The 20,579-nt window shown below is 37.1% G+C and overlaps 1 protein-coding gene across 1 annotated transcript in view; it reads left to right on the top strand.

Annotated features, from left to right (window-relative positions):
- LOC107094839 (potassium voltage-gated channel subfamily D member 3-like) overlaps positions 1-19,753 on the top strand; it is a 133,696-nt gene extending 113,943 nt beyond the window's left edge. Inside the window, exons 4-8 of the mRNA XM_015390701.1 lie at positions 10,078-10,179; positions 15,427-15,459; positions 15,573-15,665; positions 16,030-16,292; positions 19,137-19,753. Of these exons, the coding sequence (XP_015246187.1) occupies positions 10,078-10,179; positions 15,427-15,459; positions 15,573-15,665; positions 16,030-16,292; positions 19,137-19,311 (666 nt within the window). The 3' untranslated portion in view covers positions 19,312-19,753. The remainder of the gene's footprint in view (positions 1-10,077; positions 10,180-15,426; positions 15,460-15,572; positions 15,666-16,029; positions 16,293-19,136) is intronic.
- Positions 19,754-20,579: the final 826 nt, after the last annotated feature.

The following is a 20,579-nucleotide window of genomic DNA, read 5'->3' as shown; positions in this document are numbered from 1 at the left end:
TTATTTATTTTTCTCTCCTTTTAAACTCCATATGTTAGTCCCAATAGTGTCACTGGAAGCAAGTTCATAATTTTCTATGGATTCCTAACCACCACCCAGATGGATTTTTAAACCTTCTAAACATTTTTCTTTCATCTCTATTTAGACTTGATAGTGTGTTCCTGGTTTTTCCTGTATATGTGTACCTTCACACTGCAGCAGTATAGACTGCAGAATTTCTTTTGGCAGAAGTGCCAGTCTGTATAAAAGTAACTCTTCACATGAGTGTCAGCTGCCAAACAAAATAAGTCTCCTTGTAGTTATTTATGTCAAGGTAGGGACGTGCTTTTCTTCATCAGATGGCCCCTTTTCCCTTTGCAGGGTTCAAAGGCAGACCTGAGGCAAAACCTTAACTGGTCCAAAAACTCAATTGATCTACTTTTTATACTGCTCACAAACTATAGAGCCACCTTAGAGTGTTGCCATTTTCTTTGGACTGAGAAAAATAAAAAATTATGATAATACATCCTGACTTCCCGCTATGATATTATTGTATTTAGCACTTTTTTTATATTATTTATTATACTTATATCTATTTTATGATATTTATAAATGTAACAACCCCTGCCCTCAAGACCACTAAAGTTCAATTCTGGCACTGGGTGTAACACAAAAGTCAGTTACCTAAACAGATGATGTCAGTAGCAAAATATTATTTATTTTGCAATTAGCAGTGGTTCAATTACAGGAGACAGCAAAACACAGGGAAGCTTTAAAACCTCAGGGTCTCCAAGGCCAACCGAACAAACAAAACACCCTCGTATTTAGTTATAAAATAAAACACTTTCTAAAGGACAACTGAAAAGAAAGTACAATACCTGAACTCCCTGGCTAACCACAAAACAAGGAGAAAAGAGTTTTAAAAAAAAATGGCAGAGAACCCCTACCAGCTTCCACTGTAAACGGAAAACACTTTAGTTAGACAGTTATTAAATTTGAATCACACAGTAAGGGCTGGTTATCCTCCTGCAGCAGTGTGTCGCAGTGAGCTTGTAACAGATATTTTTAATTTATGCCCAGTATTGAAGCGTGGTCTGCACTATGTTATTGCACGCCACAACACAAGAGGGACAATCAGGAACTAGCTGTGGGACTAGATACGGACGAGGCGGTGAGGAAGTGGGAGCAAGTTTGTGTGACAACGGAGGGACATGAGGGCGAAAAAGAGTAGGGATCCAGGGTCCCAGCGTTCTCACGCACCTCGCTCTTCTAGCTGGTCCAACTTCATGAGTAATTTTCCACAAGGGCGTTCAAACAAACAAAACAAGCTGGTATCATGGATAAATGACAGCAAACTTCCACAAATTAATCTGCTTATTTAACAGTTTTTGCAGGGAAATATTTTGATAGATTTATTTATAAGACTGAATAAGTACGATTTGCCATGAGTTGTTGACAATTAACACCTTTTTTTAAAATATCACTTATCTAAGGTTGATCAATTTAGTTTAACAGGATCTATTTTTGAAAGTATTTTTGAATTAACTATGCTTTGTTTCCTTTTTCTAGTTTTTCCATTCTATTGTTTTATTTTTTGCTGTATTTTCCATTGCATTGCATAATCTCTTTTTTAATCAGGGAGAGATGTACTTGTGTAATAGTGTTTGCTACATGTGAGTAAAAAGTGTGAACATTTTTGTAATTCTAAAATTGTGCTAAAAGGAGAATTTGCTCCCACAATTGTTAACAAGCATCATCATCTAGTCTCTTTCTGAATATCAATATAGTTTTTTATATCCATTCAGTGGAAATGTCTGACCATGTTTGTGTATATTTATGTAAATAACAGCCAGGGTCAATACAATCGCTTTATTAAAGAACAGCAGCGCTGTGTGTGACATGTAAATCATAACGTAAATCTGCTGAAAGTTGGACGATAATAATAATAACAGAGGAGATAGAAAAAAGGATGAAAAGCATTTGCTGCAGTATGGGCTTAAGAAAAACTACGTTCATTAAACTGTTTACAATCCACTTGTTATTTTTCCATAATGTAAAACATATAAACCTTAAAATATTTGGAACTTATCAAAATGGTTTCATAAAATTTCAGGCCTGCACCGGTGGTTCTGTCTTAAAAACATCACATGTAGAAACAGCACATCTTTGTATTGTGATGATGTTTATGATTTTAAAAGATTTATTTCGAATTGTATGCAATGATTTTTTATGTTAAATTTCATCAGTTAAAGTAGCAAAAGGGGGACATTGCTTGCTGAGCTTATCTCCATTGTTTTCTGTTTATTAGAATTTGATTCATAGATGATTTATTCTTTACTGTTATAAAGGTACTTTTCTAGCTTTAGGTATATTCATTTATTTTCTCTTTCTGCATGTAAATCGACATTTTTTGCAGTAAACATCTCCCAACTTGGCCCTGGACTGTGATTGACCAAGAATAAACTGATTGTTGAAGTGGATTTTCAGGCTAATTAGATTTCCAGGTCATAACATTTTAAAATTACCTGGCTCTCTTTAAAGACTGCTGCAGTCCATACTCTGTGGCTCTTCTGTTAACAATATACCCTCTATCCTTGTTTAAAGATTGTAGCACAAGGTTGTTTGCTTGGTCCCCAGCTGGTGGGCTGTGCACCAGCTGGGGACCAATCAAACACAGAAACCTGATGTTGCCCTTCAGGCAAAAAAGAACAGAAAAAAAAATCAGTATTTTCTCCTAAATTGCTTGTCATTTGTACTATAAATAAAAATCATAAACTATATTTTCACAATTTTTAGTGAAGTTTTAACAGTTAGAACCATCAGTTTGATTTAGTTAACTGATGGTATTACAATACTTTTCATAGCTCCTTTCTGTAAGTTTCCCTGTTAGTCACAAAAATACTAGCACACTTAAGGATTCTCTAGGATTCTATACATACATACATACATACAGTCCCATTTATGTTGAATTAAGTTTCATGCAGCTACACTCTTGGTAAAATATAAATATCTCAAATATAAAAATGATAATATTAATCACGCTCATGGACCTAAAGTAGAACAATAATTGAAAGAAAAAAAGAGGAATAAAATGGATTGTAAATGTAAATTTCACATTGACTGCAGTTTGTAATTAATAACTAAGAATTCTCAGCTAATAATGTGTGCTTATTTAAATGAATGTGTTTCATATACTAGATTCAAGACATCACAATGGTTGACATTTTAATGGTTACATGGCATTAAGCTGGAGTCTAGTAACATAATAATTTGTCTATTGCTAAAAAGACAAATAAGTAATAAAAAAAATAGGTATGTTAGTAAACATACAGCTTTATTGTTGGTCATACCCTTAAGACTAATTGGTGTAAATAAAACCACTGAGGCATTTAATGTGATTAAAATGTCTGCATGACTAAATCCTTTTTTATTTTTTTTAAACATATATAAACTCCGTTCTCTGCTAATAAATTCTCTTTCTTTAATCAAGTTTTTCATTAGTCAGTCAGTCAGTCAGTTTTACACTCATTCATTCTTGGTCATTCCGGGTCAACAGAAGACCTCTGATGTCATCACCCTAAGCAAAGGCTCCCCTCAGGGCTGTGTCCTGAGCCCCCTTCTGTTCGCCCTGTTTACACATGACTGCATCCTCAGGTTCACCACCAATCACATCGTGAAGTTTGCAGACAACGCTACGGTGCTGGGCCTCATCAGAGACAACAATGAGCAGGACTACAGAGAGGAGGTGGAGCAGCTGGTGGACTGGTGCAGGGATAACAACCTGATCCTGAACATGGAGAAAACGAAGTAGATCAATACTGACTTCAGGAAGAACCGGCCTAACCACACTCCACTGCTCATCAACAGTTCAGCTGTAGAGGTGGTCAACTGCACGAAAATCCTGGGGATGCATATCACAGATAACCTCACCTCGACTGTAAACACCACCTTACTGGTCAAAAGGGAACAAAAGCGCCTGGACTTCCTGTGGAGGATGAGGAGAGCCCACCTGTTCCCACCCATCCTCACCACCTTTTACAGAGGCACCATAGAGAGCATTCTGACCAGCTGTCTCACTGTGTGGTGTGGAGGCTGCAATGTCGCAGACTGGAAGAAAGTGAGAAGAGTGATGAGAACTGCAGAGAAGATCGTCGGGGCTCCTCTTTCCTTCATGAAATACTTTTAATCCCAGCGCTGCGTCTCCCAAGCTCATAACATTATCAATGACCCCTCACAACCCCACCATGGACTGTTCTCCTTGCTGCTCTCGAGGAAGAGGCTTTGCAGCATTTAATGCAGGTCCAGCAGATTCCCAAACAGCTTCTTCCCAACCGCCATCAGATTGCTGAACTGTTGAAAAAACTCAAAATCATGTCTCAGACTCTGCATCAAACTGACCATATCAATGCATTTTTTTGCACCATGTTTTTTTCTTCCACAATGTTTACATTTGATCACTGCTAAACTTTAAGAAAATGGAAATGCCATGAGAGATGAACAAAATTAAATTTTCGTTTTAGATAGATAGATAGATAGATGTACTTTATTTATTTTTATTTATTTTATTTATTTATTTTGTATACACAGAACAGCAAGACAAAGTCCGTCATCCTCAAAAAGGCTTAAACTTTTGGTGAACTGTAACACTTCCAATATAGGGGGCTTTTTTGCTTTTTACACTATAACAAATATGTGTATATTTTTTGTAAATGATACAGAAGCATTAAACACCATCTGTTGCTTTGCAGAGCCTCAGTATGCTAGCCTGTCTAGGTATGTGTGCCTGTCTAAACAGGTACATATGCGTAGTGTGCCATGTACATTTTCCTTAAGATACAGCTGCTTTTGCCCATGAACTTTCACCTGGCAGTGTCTGTGTGTGTAGGTGTTAACACTAACCCTCTGTGCTCTTAAAAATGCTTCAGTAAGAGTATAACCTCAGTCTCTCATGTCATGGCCTGAAACTGGAGTGCCACTGTCCCTCAGGTCCGGGGAATCAATCGGAATTGTAAAAGTGGATCTGCTCTGGCAGGACATGCTTTAAATGTCCCCTCTATTTCCTCTGTGCTGCCTAGCAACTATTGCCAAAGTCATAGGCTGCTGTTTGCATGGTGACCCCAGCTTAGACAATTTTATTGGCTGAGCAGACAAGAAGGTTATTTGAAAGTCCTTTGGGAATTCTCTGCCAAAGCTAATGTTCATATTGTGTTAGTGCACAGATAGAGGAGAGAACCCTGTCAAGGTCTTCAGGAGGGATGAGATAATAACACAGGTGAAGAAGAGGTAATAAAGAGTTTCAAGAGAGGTGCTATAGGTGCTTGTGTATACAAATAATACATGCACACCTGTTAGTCATTTATGACTTTATATCATGTTAACATTATAGTCTTTTCTATGTTAGGAAGGTCATTGTAGACTAACTTGATAGTTTGCTTTGTCTAGGAATGACACACAGTTAAGCAGATATGGCAGTTTTCTGATCAAGAAAATGAAAGACAGAGCATGCAGTTAGTCACTGCAGAAACTGAGCTAAAAGCTAAACAGGAATAAACACTGAAAGAGAGTGGCAAATGCATCATCTGTTACATGAAGTTGTTGACAGTAGTAGTAGTGTAGCTTCCCCTCCCCACACCGGATGTTGTCATATTCAAAAACAGTTTCATCCTATGTAGGGATAAAACAGAGAGAACGTTGACTTAAATGTTGAAATAAAACATAACCCTGAATTAGACGACAAATATATTAAAGGGAAAGTGGAGTTGATGTCTTCCACCAGCCGAGAGATTGATTTATGCTTGATGCGTCCATGCAGACAGAATTTCAGCCCAGCGAACCTTTGAAAAAATGTAACACTAAGTAGACAGCTTCACCATGAAAGACATGGTGGACAAGCAAAAGCTCCTACTGGTGAAGGCTCACAAATATGAGCTTTCAGCCCAAAAATACCACTATGATCCACGGATTCTGAAAATCTCTCAGAAATAAACTATTGTCACTCTTGAATAATATGAAAGGCTTCAAAAAAGTTGGGAATGGTTGTGTTTTTTACTTTGTAATGTATTGTGGTGGAAGATTGTGTTTTGCACTGTAATTTTTGCAAAAATAGTGTCCGTAACGTACGTGCGTCAAGCATAAATCTAGTGTTAGCCTTTAGCAGCAGAAATACAGATATAACTCCTACTATGAGCTTTATCGAAATGTGCCTATGTCCAGTCTAGTCTCAAAAGCTGTCTGAGAAAAAAAAAAGCATGGAGATTGTTTCCTCAAATATCTGTGAAAAGATAGGTTGGTTTCAGGATCAAAGAATTACAGCGTAGTTCTGCGATAGAGTTCCACCTATGTATCAAGTCCACTCATTAAATTTCCTTGCTCCTAAATATTTTACCAATAGCTGTCAGTAGTGTTATATTGAAGTTGAAGCATTTGGGAAAGACGAACTTCATGTGGCCTTCCGATTAGCTCAAGAAAAGACAGCAGAAAAATTCATGAAATGGGTTTCCATGGTTGAGCAGCAGCATCCAAGCCATACATCACCAGCACATTATAATGTGATGGATGCAGTGGTGTAAAGTATGTCTGAAGTATGTCTTGATTTTAAAGAGTAGGCACATTCTCTGGAGAGAAGAATCAAGATCCAAATACCTGTTGGACAAATCTGGGTTTGGGGCCTATTAGGAGACTGGTACTTTTATGACTGTAGCCTGCTATAACCTCTCGGTTCCAAAATGCGTATGTTTTTGCCATGCTGAATAGAGCAACTGCGGCCAATCATGACAGTTCCACCAGGTGTGCCCTGGTGCATTTCTGAAGTGTCCCAGATGTGGCTTGCACTTGCTGCTTCTAGACTGCAGATGATCTATTTTTGCTGCACCAAGTCCACGTCAATGTAGAGCAGAGTGGATCATTTCGACAGCAAGTCAACAGATGAAAAGCAAAGTGTATATGATTGAGTTTAAAAGTAAAAGACTCCATGTGCACACTTAGGATGCATTTACTGGACTTCCATGTAATAAGAAATTATGTTCATACAGTTTTTCACAACCATAATGAATATGATCACTGAATTAAAAAAAATAACTGAAAAAGTAAATATTCGAACTACCTTACCAATGACAGATCCAAACAAAACAAGGTAAGATAACGAGATAAAGCCCAGGTACGTGATACGTTAGCGCTAGCCAAGTGACCACTTTACTGGTTTATGATTCTATTAAAGCCTACAGTACACTACTATAGTGAGATGTTGCAATCCTGGCATGAAATTAGTAAAACAGTGCAGAATCGTTCAGCTATAAAAATGCTTCCAGTGGAGTAGGGTGTCTGGTGCTTGGAGGCTGTTACACCAGGGACCTTACATATCCAGTTTAACCCTAGCATAGGAGGGAGGTTTGATGAAAGGAGGCTATAGGGCTGTTTTTCAGATGCTTTACTTTGCTGCTCAGTTTCAGGGGGAGGAATTCTGAACTCTTAAGCAGCTCAAAAAATTTTGGGCATTTTTATCTAATACTATTTGTCTCTCTGTCCGTCCGTCTGAAAAAGATTACTTTGGTCAGATAACACAAAATTTTAACTTGTATAAATCTCTATAACACTTATATGAACCATCACATTTATCCCCAGAAGTACATCAGGCCGTTTTTTTGTTTGTTTTATTTTTTCATTTTTGCTGCCTTTCCATTACACAGCTTTTTCTGTAATTGATTTGTTCACATAATCCATCATCCTAAATCCATGCAGAAAAGGGCAACACAACAAAAGCTTTCTAAGTATCCACAGCTTAACATCAAACTCTTGATTTTGATGGAAAAATAACAGGTCTTTCAGACCCGAGTAAGTCACACACTCTTTTATTATATGATGATTTTGATGTTTTTCAATCTTTTCCTGAGTGTTTTTAAATACAGCCCTACAGTATGTATGCCTGCCACCCTGCATATCTTCAAACATGTCTTCCAATCAGTTTTGTGTCCACAGATTGGTTAAGCTCTCTAGATTCACACAGGTATCAAAGTTCAGCTCTTTTAAGGGTCTGTTTTGAGTTCAGCTTTTCTTGTTTGGAGATCATTGCAGTACAATCGATATCAATCATTAGAATCCTCTGAGAACTCTGGAGGTAACAGCATGCAGTCCAGAGCATATATGACTATGTGGAATTAACATTTTGAAAACTATGCCAGATGGCAGATTTAAGTGACACAAATTATTAGAGATTACTCAGGTTTAAGTGAAGAAGAAAAAGCCAAAAGCCTTTGCACTGTCATAAAGCGTTCATGGAGATGGAAATCATAGTCAGCATTTTTTGGGGCTTAGCACCTGCACAACAGTGCTACCTGCAAACAGTGCTATACAAACAAAAGCAATTTCTGCAAGACTGGACATCTTACTACAGTAAATCATTTTTATTTACAAGCCTAATATATTTCATAAATTACTAGCATTACTGCACTCAACACAGAACTGCAATAGTCATGTATTTTACTCTTTAGATCTAAGTTTCAAAATGCTTAATTCTGCAAATGAATCAGAAAGATAGATTTGATAAGATGATAAAACCCTGATAAAGTCACCCAAATGGATAAAATATAGAGGATGCATTATGACCACAGCCACTTCCTTCTTGTTCAACAGATTTTTTCTCAGATTTAGTTCTAGATTCTTTCTACCATTCTAAAAGATTCCAAAGTTTCCTATAAAAAAGTTTCCGTTGTTTTTCACTCTGAATATAACTGTTTGTATTGCTGATTTATGTCCTCTAAAATAACACCATAAGTTCAGGTCATACAGATCATAACCTACTCACTCACAAGGTTTGGTGGATTTTAACAGGTCTGGAAACATGAAGAACACAGAAGACTGCTATATCATGTTGAACACAACCAGCTACTTTAGAACTTGTTTTAATCTCATCTGTTCATTAATTATTAAAATACCCTCATTAATTAAATATCCTCTCCCAGGATTTTTATTTTTTTATTTTAGCACTTTTCTGAGCAGTACCTTTATACAACAATTTAACAGATAATATGCTTGCAACCAGGGTATATAAATATTAAACTTTTTTTTTCTATTTTAATACATATTTCATTTCAAATTATTGTTATTATTATTGTTACTATCAACATTTTAAAATATTTCCTCCTGCTGGATCATTTCACTCTCAGAGCTCCACTGGCATAAGAACAATCCTGCCTTAGTTCTTTCTTGTACCCCTACTCTGTCGTATTCATCTTTGTTTTTGTTTGCCTAAGACAAGACATTACACAGCCAGAGAGAAGGAGCTTCTTCACAAACCTTAACCTGTCAGTTTGATGACTAAACCTGCACTCAAAGGTATAGTGGAGGATGTTTTTTTTCCGGATGGATCATCAAAAATAAGTGGTCCGCCTAATCGTCAATCATTCTGGTGATATGTATATGTAAGGCCGTACTATGTGCTTGTCTCCATTTTCACTTATTGCCAAAGATGTTGCGAGTCTAACATAGTGGAAAAATTGCAAATCTTCCTTTGGAAGGTAAGCTTGTATGAGTGATGCAAACGGCAACTTTTAAACAGAGTGTGCATGAGGAGATATGGGCTCCCACATGCAGTTAAGGGTTCTGCATGTGCATTTGTTCTTAAAAGTGGAGAGGGCTGGTCTTTTCAAAAATTCGGGAAAATCCTCCACTATACCTTTAAGACAGTTCTCACATGAAACTAGGAAGCACAACAGTGTGGCAACAAACTCTCATTATTGTTTTAACTGGAAAAAAGCTTCTAACATGGTTCAACTAAATCGAATTCAGTGTTTTATGTGGTGCAAATTACAGCGTGACAACTATGTCCTGGATCCATGCAGAATTTATCTGCTCTTCTAAGAGCTGCCCCTCAAACTGATTCTCAGTTCAAGGACTCTGTTATCATACAATTCCCATGAAATATATGTACATTTAATGATCTGAGTGAATTTGTCTCTGGAGAGCCAAAATAAATCAGTAGTAGCACATGTTTGGTCCCACCAATGAGATAACAGGCATGTAAAGTTTCACTCAGTATAATGGTATGGGATGTGATATATGGCCTGCTAACAAGGGATTTTTATGCTATCCTTCCCTTTGCAGAAAGCTCGCCTGGCCAGGATACGAATATCCAAAACAGGAAGCTCAAGTGCCCTCCTTCACAGCAAGCGCAACGGCTTGTTCAATGAAGCTCTCGAGCTCACGGTAAGATTTGTTTCAGCACATAATTTTTTATTTAAAAATTTAACCAACCCACAGGAGGCAGTTAAGTTTGTATGTATTTTAAGTGTGGACCCATAAAAAGCTGACCTTTGCTCTAGCCCAGCTTCTAAATTCTAGAGTTGCTCCTCTATATCTTAATTATCCCAGCATCCCATCAGAGGAACTAAGTGTGTTCTCATTTGGCGAGCAGCAAATCTAATGTGAGCATCTCTGAGCCCAGCTGCCCAGCTGAGGAACAGGCTTGAGGCGATGCAGCAAGAAGTGTACACACAACACAAGGATGTTCCCTGCCTTTCCAAAATCTTGTGGTTTATGAGGAAGCACTGTAGTGGCCCTGAGGGCTGACACAGCACAAAAACAAGTGTTTGTTCCACATTTCTAACTCATTCTTCCAGCGTTTTCTTTGCTCTATCTCTCTATCCAGCAGCACTGGTGAATACACAATCAGAAGGGCACCAGTGAGACTTCTTGGCAAAGAAACAACTAATTCACATCAAACTGCAGGGACTGCCACTTGCCTATATGCCGTATGCTTTTGACTTTATTAATTAGAAGAGTGTTAAGAGGTTCAAGTTGTGCACAAACAAGAATATGTTTCTCTATGGGAACCTAAGAGATTTTTTTTTCTTTCCTTTACATGATAAAGTGTTACATAAACAATTTAATCACCAGCTAAGGAAATCCCAACATTAAGGCTTGATACAAGTAAAGTGAAATTGTTTGTTTTGTTTGTACATTTGTCTTCAAACTTTTTATTAACATCTTGTTTTTCCCTCATATCTATTAACACTGCTAAAATAAGCAGTGAATTAATGCAGAAAATATTTTCCAGTCATTTCAATCAACCTTGTCCTTGGTTTTAACCCATCTCTTAGAGAATCCAAACCAGGACTCACCCTTCACGTGTGTTTTAGGGGTCTCACAGATATGTGAAAGTTTCTGATAGCTGCAGTGTATTAGTGGGTGTGTGTCCGTGTGTAGCTCATTAATTCCTTAACCTAGATAGTCAAATGAAGTCTCCTTAATTGTCATAGCTCAGAACAGAGGACCCGGTATTCAGGCAAGACAGACAGACAGAAACTTTAAAGGCATTTATTAACATCAAACAGATCTGTGGTAATAGCTGCTAGGATGTCTGTGGCAAGAAAATCTGGAGAGAGGAAACACAGGTTAGTGACCATGTAAATCTAATGGAGAAAGGTTATAAATGTGAGTCACTAACCTGGTTTACAAGTTCAGCCCATAGCCAGAGAATGAGGTAGGATACAGCCGATGTGCCGCCAACAAGATGCAGCGGGCGCCGCCTGGAGTGTCCCAGATGCTGAAGCCCTGGAGAACATGCATTAGTCCGAAGCCAGGTCAGGCAAACATATCAGAACGGGACAGACTGGAGAATGTAGATCAGATGAGCAGTGATCAGAAAGGTGAATGGAATGAGTAATTTAGCCAGTCATCAGTGCCAAGATCATGACATTAATGATCATTTTGTTCACTGGTTTTCTAAATTTCTAAATATTGTGTGTCATTACAGATTAAATTTTTAATTTAAGAGACCAGTGTAATTAAATGCCTAGCAAACATTTCACCTAGTTTCAATATCCTTGTATTTTGAAAAAAGAACTCGCAAAGCACAGGAAGGTGCTTTAACTCAACTTCTTGGCTTATTGGCTCTCATTAGCTTTACATCACAGTTTGTGTTTACCTGCCTGGCACATCTAATTAGAGATGTATCTCATTAGTATTGGCTTGTAAGGTTTTGGTAACAAACACTCCATCGCTAACTCTTTGCCCAGCAGTTTGAGCAGCATGGTGGTGGTGCGCACAAGGTCAGACAGATGGTTTTTATTACTGGTTCTGATAAATGTATGAAAGTTAAACAAATTCTTAATTGCTGTCAAATGTTTAATCGTTAGGAGGCTTTTTACACACAGTGTGCCGGGCACCACACAGAGCAACACAATGTGTTTTGTCACCCGGCAGATCAAGCTGTTTCCACTCTACAGTATGGTGGCCACCTGGGTAGTGAGGCACGGCCGCCTCCAGATAGACTGCTGATATGGCTCCTGCAGTCACATGTATGGAGGGGAGACAGAAATAGCTCAGCCCTAAACACCTGTGACCTATTGCTGCGTTAGCTACAGATTAGCAATAGCAACACAGGTGAACCAAGGAACACTGAGTCATCAGCTCAGCAATGTACCCTTTCAGCAAAGAAAGCATCTGCTTTCAACAACAGTCACATGCTTAGCAAACCGAAAACAGCTCCTGCAACTCCATCTAACATCGTATTTTGCTTGCTTCACACTGTTGCTCTGTTGTAAAGGATAAAAGTAGATCTTTCAGCTGAGCTACAGGTATGGCTGAGGAATATGAAAGCAACTTATTAGAAGTCTAAGAGGAAATCATAACAGGACAGGAGCCCTGATGATGTAGTAAACTAAAGATAAAACTTACCAGATTCAGGGTGAAGATATGTACTAACCTGTTTGGTTTGAAAATGAACAATTGATCTGATTTATTTGGGATAGATAATAATTTATTAAAAAAACATGTTCACTTATATCTCAGGACATTTTTAAAATATTAATTTAGTTCATCAGTTTGAATACAAAAGCGAAGGTCGTTCATAGTATTTACGTAGATTTATTTCACATGGAGTATATTATGTACAGTAAGCTTTGTATTTCTGTAGATTTTATTAATTGATGCTAACAGTTAATTATGAATAAAAACATGTATAACTTCAGTTTTCCATTGCGTTAAAATATTATACTACTCCTGTATACAAAAGAAAATGTTTGTTTGATATGATGGTATTTCCCATTGAGCCTGTTTTTTTTTTTCTACTGCTTAATTTTCAATCAAAATGGTTTTATATAAAACTCAATTTACATAACTGTACGGAGCTCAAATAATCTCAAGATGCACACACACGAGATTCCCACATGCACAGAATGATTCAGAAATGCAGAAAAGATAAACACATCCACAGGACAAGATTCACAAACATGTTTCTGATGCATACACATTCATATTGTGATTTACAAGCTTCATGTGCACTGTGAACCTCATTGTGTTTGTGTGTGGACAGAATCCCCTGACTTGACTCAATTATTAAATACATTGTTTGCAGAATGATTTACAGTTAATCAGAAGTCTACCTCGTTTTAGCCATTAGGAAAAAGCACACCAAAAGTGAGCGAGGATAAGCTTACAAGCCAATCACATGAATGTGTTCACACAGCAATACACGTGGGTATAGTAGGGGTGGTAACAAAAACAGAGTGGTAATTAAAAAAAAAAAAAGATCAAATGTGGGAAATGTCAAATGTTTGTAAACCAAAGGCTTCAACAATAAAAAAATACTTTATCTATTGTGAAACCAAAATCTGTAGTGTGATAATAGGACATTTTGTAAACTTTTTTTTTTACCATGTTTTGAAGTTATGCATCAGATTAACTTTGTTTTAAGTTAACTTTGTTTTGTTTGTAACTTATTTTGATCTAAGTTGTAAAATATTTTCAGTTGTTTTGTTATTTTTTTTTGCAGTGAATGATTATGGGTTGTTGTTTTTTTTTTTAACAAAGTAATAAGTACATCCAAGAAGCAATCCCCCTGTTGCCACCCACAGCCTTACTGTACAAACTGCTATGAAGGTGATGGGGAGGACTGAACTGCTCTCCCTTCAGTCTATCTATGAGCAGCCTGTACTGCTGAAAGTACTGCTGGACCCATCCCACATCCTTCATAAGAAATATGAGCTCTTGCCTTCTGGCAGAAGGTTAAACATCCCAGAAAAGAAGCTGAACAGTTTTAAATACAATGCAATGGAAAAGTGTGCAATAATTTGGTGTTCCCGTGTTGTTTTAGTATTTTATGTTATTTTTAGTTTCATTTTTTTTTTTTTATTCTTTATGAGTGTGTATGAGCCTATGTGTGTGTGCTTTTAGGTGGTACAGTATTTGTTTATATGTGTATTTATTGTTTCTAATGGCAGCTACTAGTATGCACTGTACACTTGGGTTCATGACAAATGTCCCCTAGGGAACAATAAAGTATCTTCTGTTCTATTGTTGGAAAATTTTGGTTTTGGAACTTAGAAGGCCGCACAAGAAGATACTCAGTTGTTATGTAACAGTCTTCTAAAAAGGAGGCTCACTGTTTTTCATAATGTTCTTTGTTTCATGAAGAATTGCTCTGTGTGAAATCATCTCCAGAGGTTCTAGAGGAGTTCTTAGAGCAGAGCCAGCCTTCTGTATCAGCTTGTTGAGCTTCATCAAGTCATTTGCATTATGCTGTTACCCCAGGAACGTTGGAGGAAGAGATCACACTTTGCCCAACTGACTTTTAGAAGCTATGTAGCATCTTGCTGTAAAAAGATGTGAAACCTGTTGCTTATAATCTAGATCTACTTATCCCCTTCTTATGATATATAGTTTAATCATAAATGTTAGTAGGACTTTATGATAGAAAAAACATTGTTGGCTTGCATAGCTATCTCGCTTATTTTAATTGTTGCAGAATTTAACAAATTAACATTAACAATTAAACAATATCTAAAAAAAAACAGGTTAACTAGAAAAAGATAAGAGAAATGCTTAACTTTTCGCTCCACTGTTATTGCCAGAAGCTATGTGCAGGTCTCAATAGTTTGCACTCATTACATGGATCTTTATAAATGACAAGTTATCCTTTATATTTAGAATGAAAATGTTCCTATTACATTTTACCCTTTTTATTTTTATTAAGTATAATCCTATTCATACATACACATCTTGCAGTTATATATTTGTAAACCTCCTCATCTGTGTCTCTGTCTCAGCTCAGCTCTGTCTGGACCTTCCTGTAAATGTCTGCAGAGTTGGAAGTGCCACCCGGCATTCATGCAAAACTATGTTTATGCAAGTAAACTCATAAACGTCAGCTGAGTTGTGTAAAGCATAAGAAATATGGTAAACAAGTCATTAGAAAGTTCCCTTTAGCGAGCACAGACAAGACGGCAAAATGTCACAATGGAAATTTGATGTGAACTGTATACCGAGGAACTATTATGTGCCGGAAATGTTAGACTGTCTGTGCCCTAGATGTTAGGAGAATCTCACAATGGTAAATATTCTGTCTGACTGGCATGACTGCAAATGCTGACGGCTGACTGCTCTCAGTGTAAAACTATGAATCCCAGTAAAACTCTACCTGTCTTGTTCTTCTGTCTGTTTTTCCAATTGAAGAGACTTCCATACAAGATCAACTTTACAGATCAGGTATGGAGAAAGCAGTCGGCGGCACACCTCCCACGTCACATGGGTGTTTTCCCAGAGAGAGAGGGAAACCTAACATTTTTATTGGTGTGTTTGTGTGCGTTTTAATATCCCAGGGTTCCAATGAGGATGAGAAGCATTTAAGCAAATCTACCTCTTTAATCGAGAGCCAGCACCACCACCTGCTGCACTGTCTGGAGAAAACTACGGTGGGTGCAAGCATATAACTGAATACAATCTAGCTTTCATAAATGATTTTTTATTCTGTTTGTTGCTTTATTCTGAATCACACTGAAATATGTCAGCATTGGCTCCTTTATGCATTATTTTCACCATATATCTTGCTTTTACCCCCCTTCTAAGGAATGCAAATACAGTAAAAAAAAAATGTAAAAAAGAAAGTATACTTTTGGCACAGTCATATAAAGCTTTTACAAAAATAATGATTACCATTTATTACAAAGTCTGTTCCAAGTAACTTAGACTTTAAAACAGAAAATCCTAGCTGTGTATTCAAAGATGAGTCCTTGATCTAAACACAGATGACGCTTTCTTCTTGCTTTTGCTCCATAGAACCACGAGTTTGTGGATGAGCAGTATTATCAGCAGAGCTACTTGGAGGCGGGGCTGCAGAACTATCCGTCCCGAAGCCCGTCGCTGTCCAGCCAAGATGGCGTGACGGGGACATGTTGCAGCAGGCGAAGCAAGAAGCACCATCACACTCCTTTACCAAACTCCAGCGCTCCAGCACACATGCAGCCATTGAAACACTCGCACTCACACCCACAAGGCTTGCAGGAGCTCAGCACCATCCATATTCAGCCCCTAAGTACCAGGTAAGGTCATGGTTTGTAAAATAAACCAAAAAATAAGATTTAGTTTTTTAACAAGGTAAAGAAAAAAAACATTATAGTCAGCTCTTCTGTTTCTGCTGCATTGCATTTTAGAAAGTTTAGGATTTTCTAGTGTTCTCATTGTCCTTTATTTTAACCCAAATGCTGACAGTATCTTGAAAACATTTGTGCTTTGGAAAAATCCAAAATCTAATTTCAATGTTTTCAAAAAAGTAGAGTTAACAATACAACAATTGGAAAAGTTGTGTTTTTACTACACTTTAGATCACTTTAGATTAGAAAATTAGATCAGCATTTAAATAATTATTAAATAAATGTTTAAGACTATGCAGTGTTTACAAAAATATGCATACCTCAAATTTTTTCACATTATTTTTAAGTCAGTTAGGATTATCAAAATCATTTCTATTAACTAAATGACTTAATAAGGAGTGGCAGCAACATGTTATTCCCTTACACTCAGAATAGTATTTTGTAAAAAATCTCTTTAGTAAAGTTCTGACGATGAAGTCATGTTTTTGTTAGTTTTTATTATGTTATTTCAAAATATTTGGGTTAATTATAGTAAAATCTGGGGATTGGTTTTGTGGTAACACTCTAAAACAAAATACTTTTGTGTCAAGGCATTGAAAGATAAAAATATGCAACAATTTATCAACCACCTGAAATGTGATCACTGGGTACAAATTCCTTGTGGCTGAATAGGCCAAGGTGACTTGTCCAAATAATTATGTGTAATTATAAAAAGAATAGGAACCTGCAGGGACTATACTGTTAATGGATGTGATGTTTTGTATAGATTGGGTTATGCAAGAGAGTCCCATTATCCACAAAGATAGAGAAATGTAACAACATGGGCCAAAAGTGTAGATGAAGCCATTTCCTGAAAATCAGCATTGAAAGCCAGACGGCTAATGCATTCAAGAAAAAAGACCTTCATTTCTGATGCAGTGTCTGGGTCTGATTTAATGAAGTTAACTTTGTTTTGCCAAAATGATCTTTGTCACATTTGAAGTGCAAAGGGAAACCTGAACACATCACCTCAATTGTAAAATAATAGATGGCTGCATTATGCTGAGGGAGGGTTTGGTTGTTGAAGAGACTCCTCTAATAGGTGGCATCATAAGACAATAATCTTATGCCAGAGTTAGACTATGGGCACAAATGGGTCTACAAAATGGAAATGAACTGAAAGCAGCATAGCTTGAGGACACAAAGTCACTTTCCAGATTCATTTCTATTCAATAATAGATTAAAAGTTACCTTCACATACCTCTAGTTTTAGAGCTACAAAGAAAAATCAGTGATAAGAGCTCATAGGTGTGTGCAACAAATCACACTATCAGGATGAATTGGCCACAATTATTATCAAGATTATTACCAGAAGCTTTTAATAAGATAACCAAAATATTTGACCAAAGTAAATTAAAAGTCAATTCTATGAAATACTAGATATATTTCTGCAAACTTCCGAATTTGAAGAAAGTCATTAAAAAGGTTTTCTTGCTAGGGCAAGTTAATGCAATAATTTCACAATAATTGATTACACTTAATGCTGATATTTACTTTATCGTGCTTTAACGCTTTTATCTTAGTATTTTGCTGATTGCTGCGTCATAGGGGTTGGACTCATACTCTGGAACAGTAGGTAGCAGTAATACGCCGATAACCTGTCAGCACATCGAGATGCACCATTAGCCGAAGAATGAATGAGTTGTATGGAAAAAAAAGAGGACCGAAAAAGCCACAAATGTACAACGTGCACCTGAAGTTGCTCTCACAGCAGACTACTGGACATCATTCGGTAATCATACCTACTTCAGAGTTATGGCACATTATATAGATGAAAAGTGGGCGCTACATCGGCATGCTTTGTCTGTAAAGAAAACTGAAGCGGGATATTTTGCTGAAAGATGCGCGGGACACTTTACTGAGGTTATACTTGTGTGCCTTAGCAACCGGCTTAGTACAGAGGAATAAAAAAAACTTCAGTAATAGGAAGTTTCAATTGTCTTTTATTAATTTTTTTGTGCTGCAAACTGGTATTGAACATAGACTGGGCTGTTGATCAGAACTGACCCGTTTGTCCTGATTTTGGCTCAGGATTTTGTTGGTAGGGAATGTCCTGTCAGTGGCAATAAGCTTTAATTCATTATTCCTATTATTATTGATTTTTATTTATTAAATTTTTTTTACCTTTTTAAGTTTAGATTTACACAAAATTTTACTTATAAGTGCTGATAAGTGTTTGCACGATAAATGTTATGATACTTCTATTTATATAGCAAAACTTTCACGCTACTTTTCTTTCTTGGAGTTTGCTTATACAATGCGATTAATCAGGCAAATGATGCTATTTATTGCGATTAAAGATTTGAATCGTTGCCCAGCCCTAGTTGTTCCATTTAGCAAGTGATGCTTAATTGACATTTTAAAACAGAAAATGTTTAGTCTGAGAGAGTAGATAGAAAAGCGTTTCCTTTTTATACAGAATTTTATTTGCACAGCTTGATTATCTAAAAAAATATTTTACATTTGCAAGGGTAAGGCCAGTTTGTCCATCATTGGCATTATTTTGTGTTTCAGCTTATCTACTTTGTTCGCCATTCTAGAAATAGATCATTTCATTCTAAGCAGCAAAAAAGTGTGTGTATCAGTAAATACTGCAAACATTTCAATGACTATCATTGCTTAAGGGGTACTCTCAATTTTTATTGACAACTACAGTTGTTCTCTGCAAACCCAATTGTGCAGCTATGTTCACTTTTTAACAAAATATTTCTCTAGGTTTATTCTAATGCATGTTTTTTTTATTTCCCCCCACAGTCGCTCCAGTCTAAACATGCGTATAGAGGAGCCAGCTCCTCTGAACTGCCAGAGCAGCCAGATCACAACAGCAATCATCACCATTCCTACGCCACCAGTGACGACTCCGGAAGGTGAAGCTCACCATCCCACCACTCCTTCCCTTCAAAACGTTGTGAAGGTTTCTGCTCTGTGAAGACTAGACTGTAGAAGCACAGCACAAAAAAAACCCAGAGAGACCCACAGAAGCAGACAGAGAAGGACTCACAGAGGTGGAAAGGGCTTTTAGACAGAATTTGGCCCTGTTGGAGCCTGCCCTCTGCTGGTCATGTGTTATAATGGCACGGACTCCCTGTACACATGGAGGATTGATTTCAGAGACAGTTTCTTCATGTTAGTGGTCGGCAGATGTGTGTGTTTGTATCTGAATGTGTGAGTAAAAGAACAAAAACAAAAAATAAATATGGAATCTTTTAGGATGAGGACTGTTTACCTCGAAGTGTCACAGGTAAGTTAGCAGAGTTTCCTATGTTTCACTGTGCACAAAAGCACCTTTGTTATGATTTATGCTTGAGTTTAACCCATTTTAGTCAGGAAATACAAAGGGGGATGAGGACAACTTAAAAGGAAGGGGAAACAAAAACAATATATATATATATGTATGTATATATATATATATATATATATATCCCTCATTGATCAATGCCTTTGAAATAGAGTACTGCCCTTTTCAGCCATTTTGGTCCAAAAACCTCCTTTTCAGGTCAGGCATTATTCCACTTTAGTATAAATTCTTAAAAAACCCAAAAATCAATGGGTGTGTGTGCAATGGCGTTACCACTGAGTGTATCTGAATGAGTGCTTGTAAATTAAAGACAGGTTATGTGTTTTTTCTGAAAGGAGGTGTGTGCGTGTTTTGTGTGTTTCTCTGAGTTGATTGAAAACTTGTATTTCAGTTACTCTGGAAGTATCTATGGCTCAGTATATGATAAATATGACTAGCTGCCACTCAGAAGGGTTCTTTGCACATACTTCTGTCAAAAAATTCTCAGCTGCAATGGTTTCACACAGTTTGTGCTTAGGTTGCAGGACTTAATATTGTTAGATTTTTTTTTTCCACTGAATTTACTTTTAAATTATCTGCCTCCAGTAGCCCACCTGGTCTTGAGAAAACCCATTTTATTTTACAAATAAACTAACGTTTTCTTGGAATCCAAATCTCCATGATGAAAAGCACAAAGCATTTGCTGAGAATTTGCTGACATAAATCTGCCCTGAGCCCGTGATCTTTGTGAATATTGTTAATAGAATATTTTGTAATATTTGACCATCGTTTGGCAGAAGCAGTGAATCTGTCCTCTTGTTCTCGCTCTCCTCTTTACATCCTTTTCTCTCTCTCGTTGTTGTCCTGTTGTATCCCTAACTTCTGTGTGAACAACAGTATGCTTTCTGTAGTTTTTATAG

This window comes from Cyprinodon variegatus, unplaced genomic scaffold (assembly GCF_000732505.1).
Source record: "Cyprinodon variegatus isolate N-32 unplaced genomic scaffold, C_variegatus-1.0 Scaffold509, whole genome shotgun sequence".
In the NCBI taxonomy this organism is placed as follows: Eukaryota; Metazoa; Chordata; class Actinopteri; order Cyprinodontiformes; family Cyprinodontidae; genus Cyprinodon; species Cyprinodon variegatus.
This window is presented reverse-complemented; position numbering and strand designations above follow the sequence as displayed.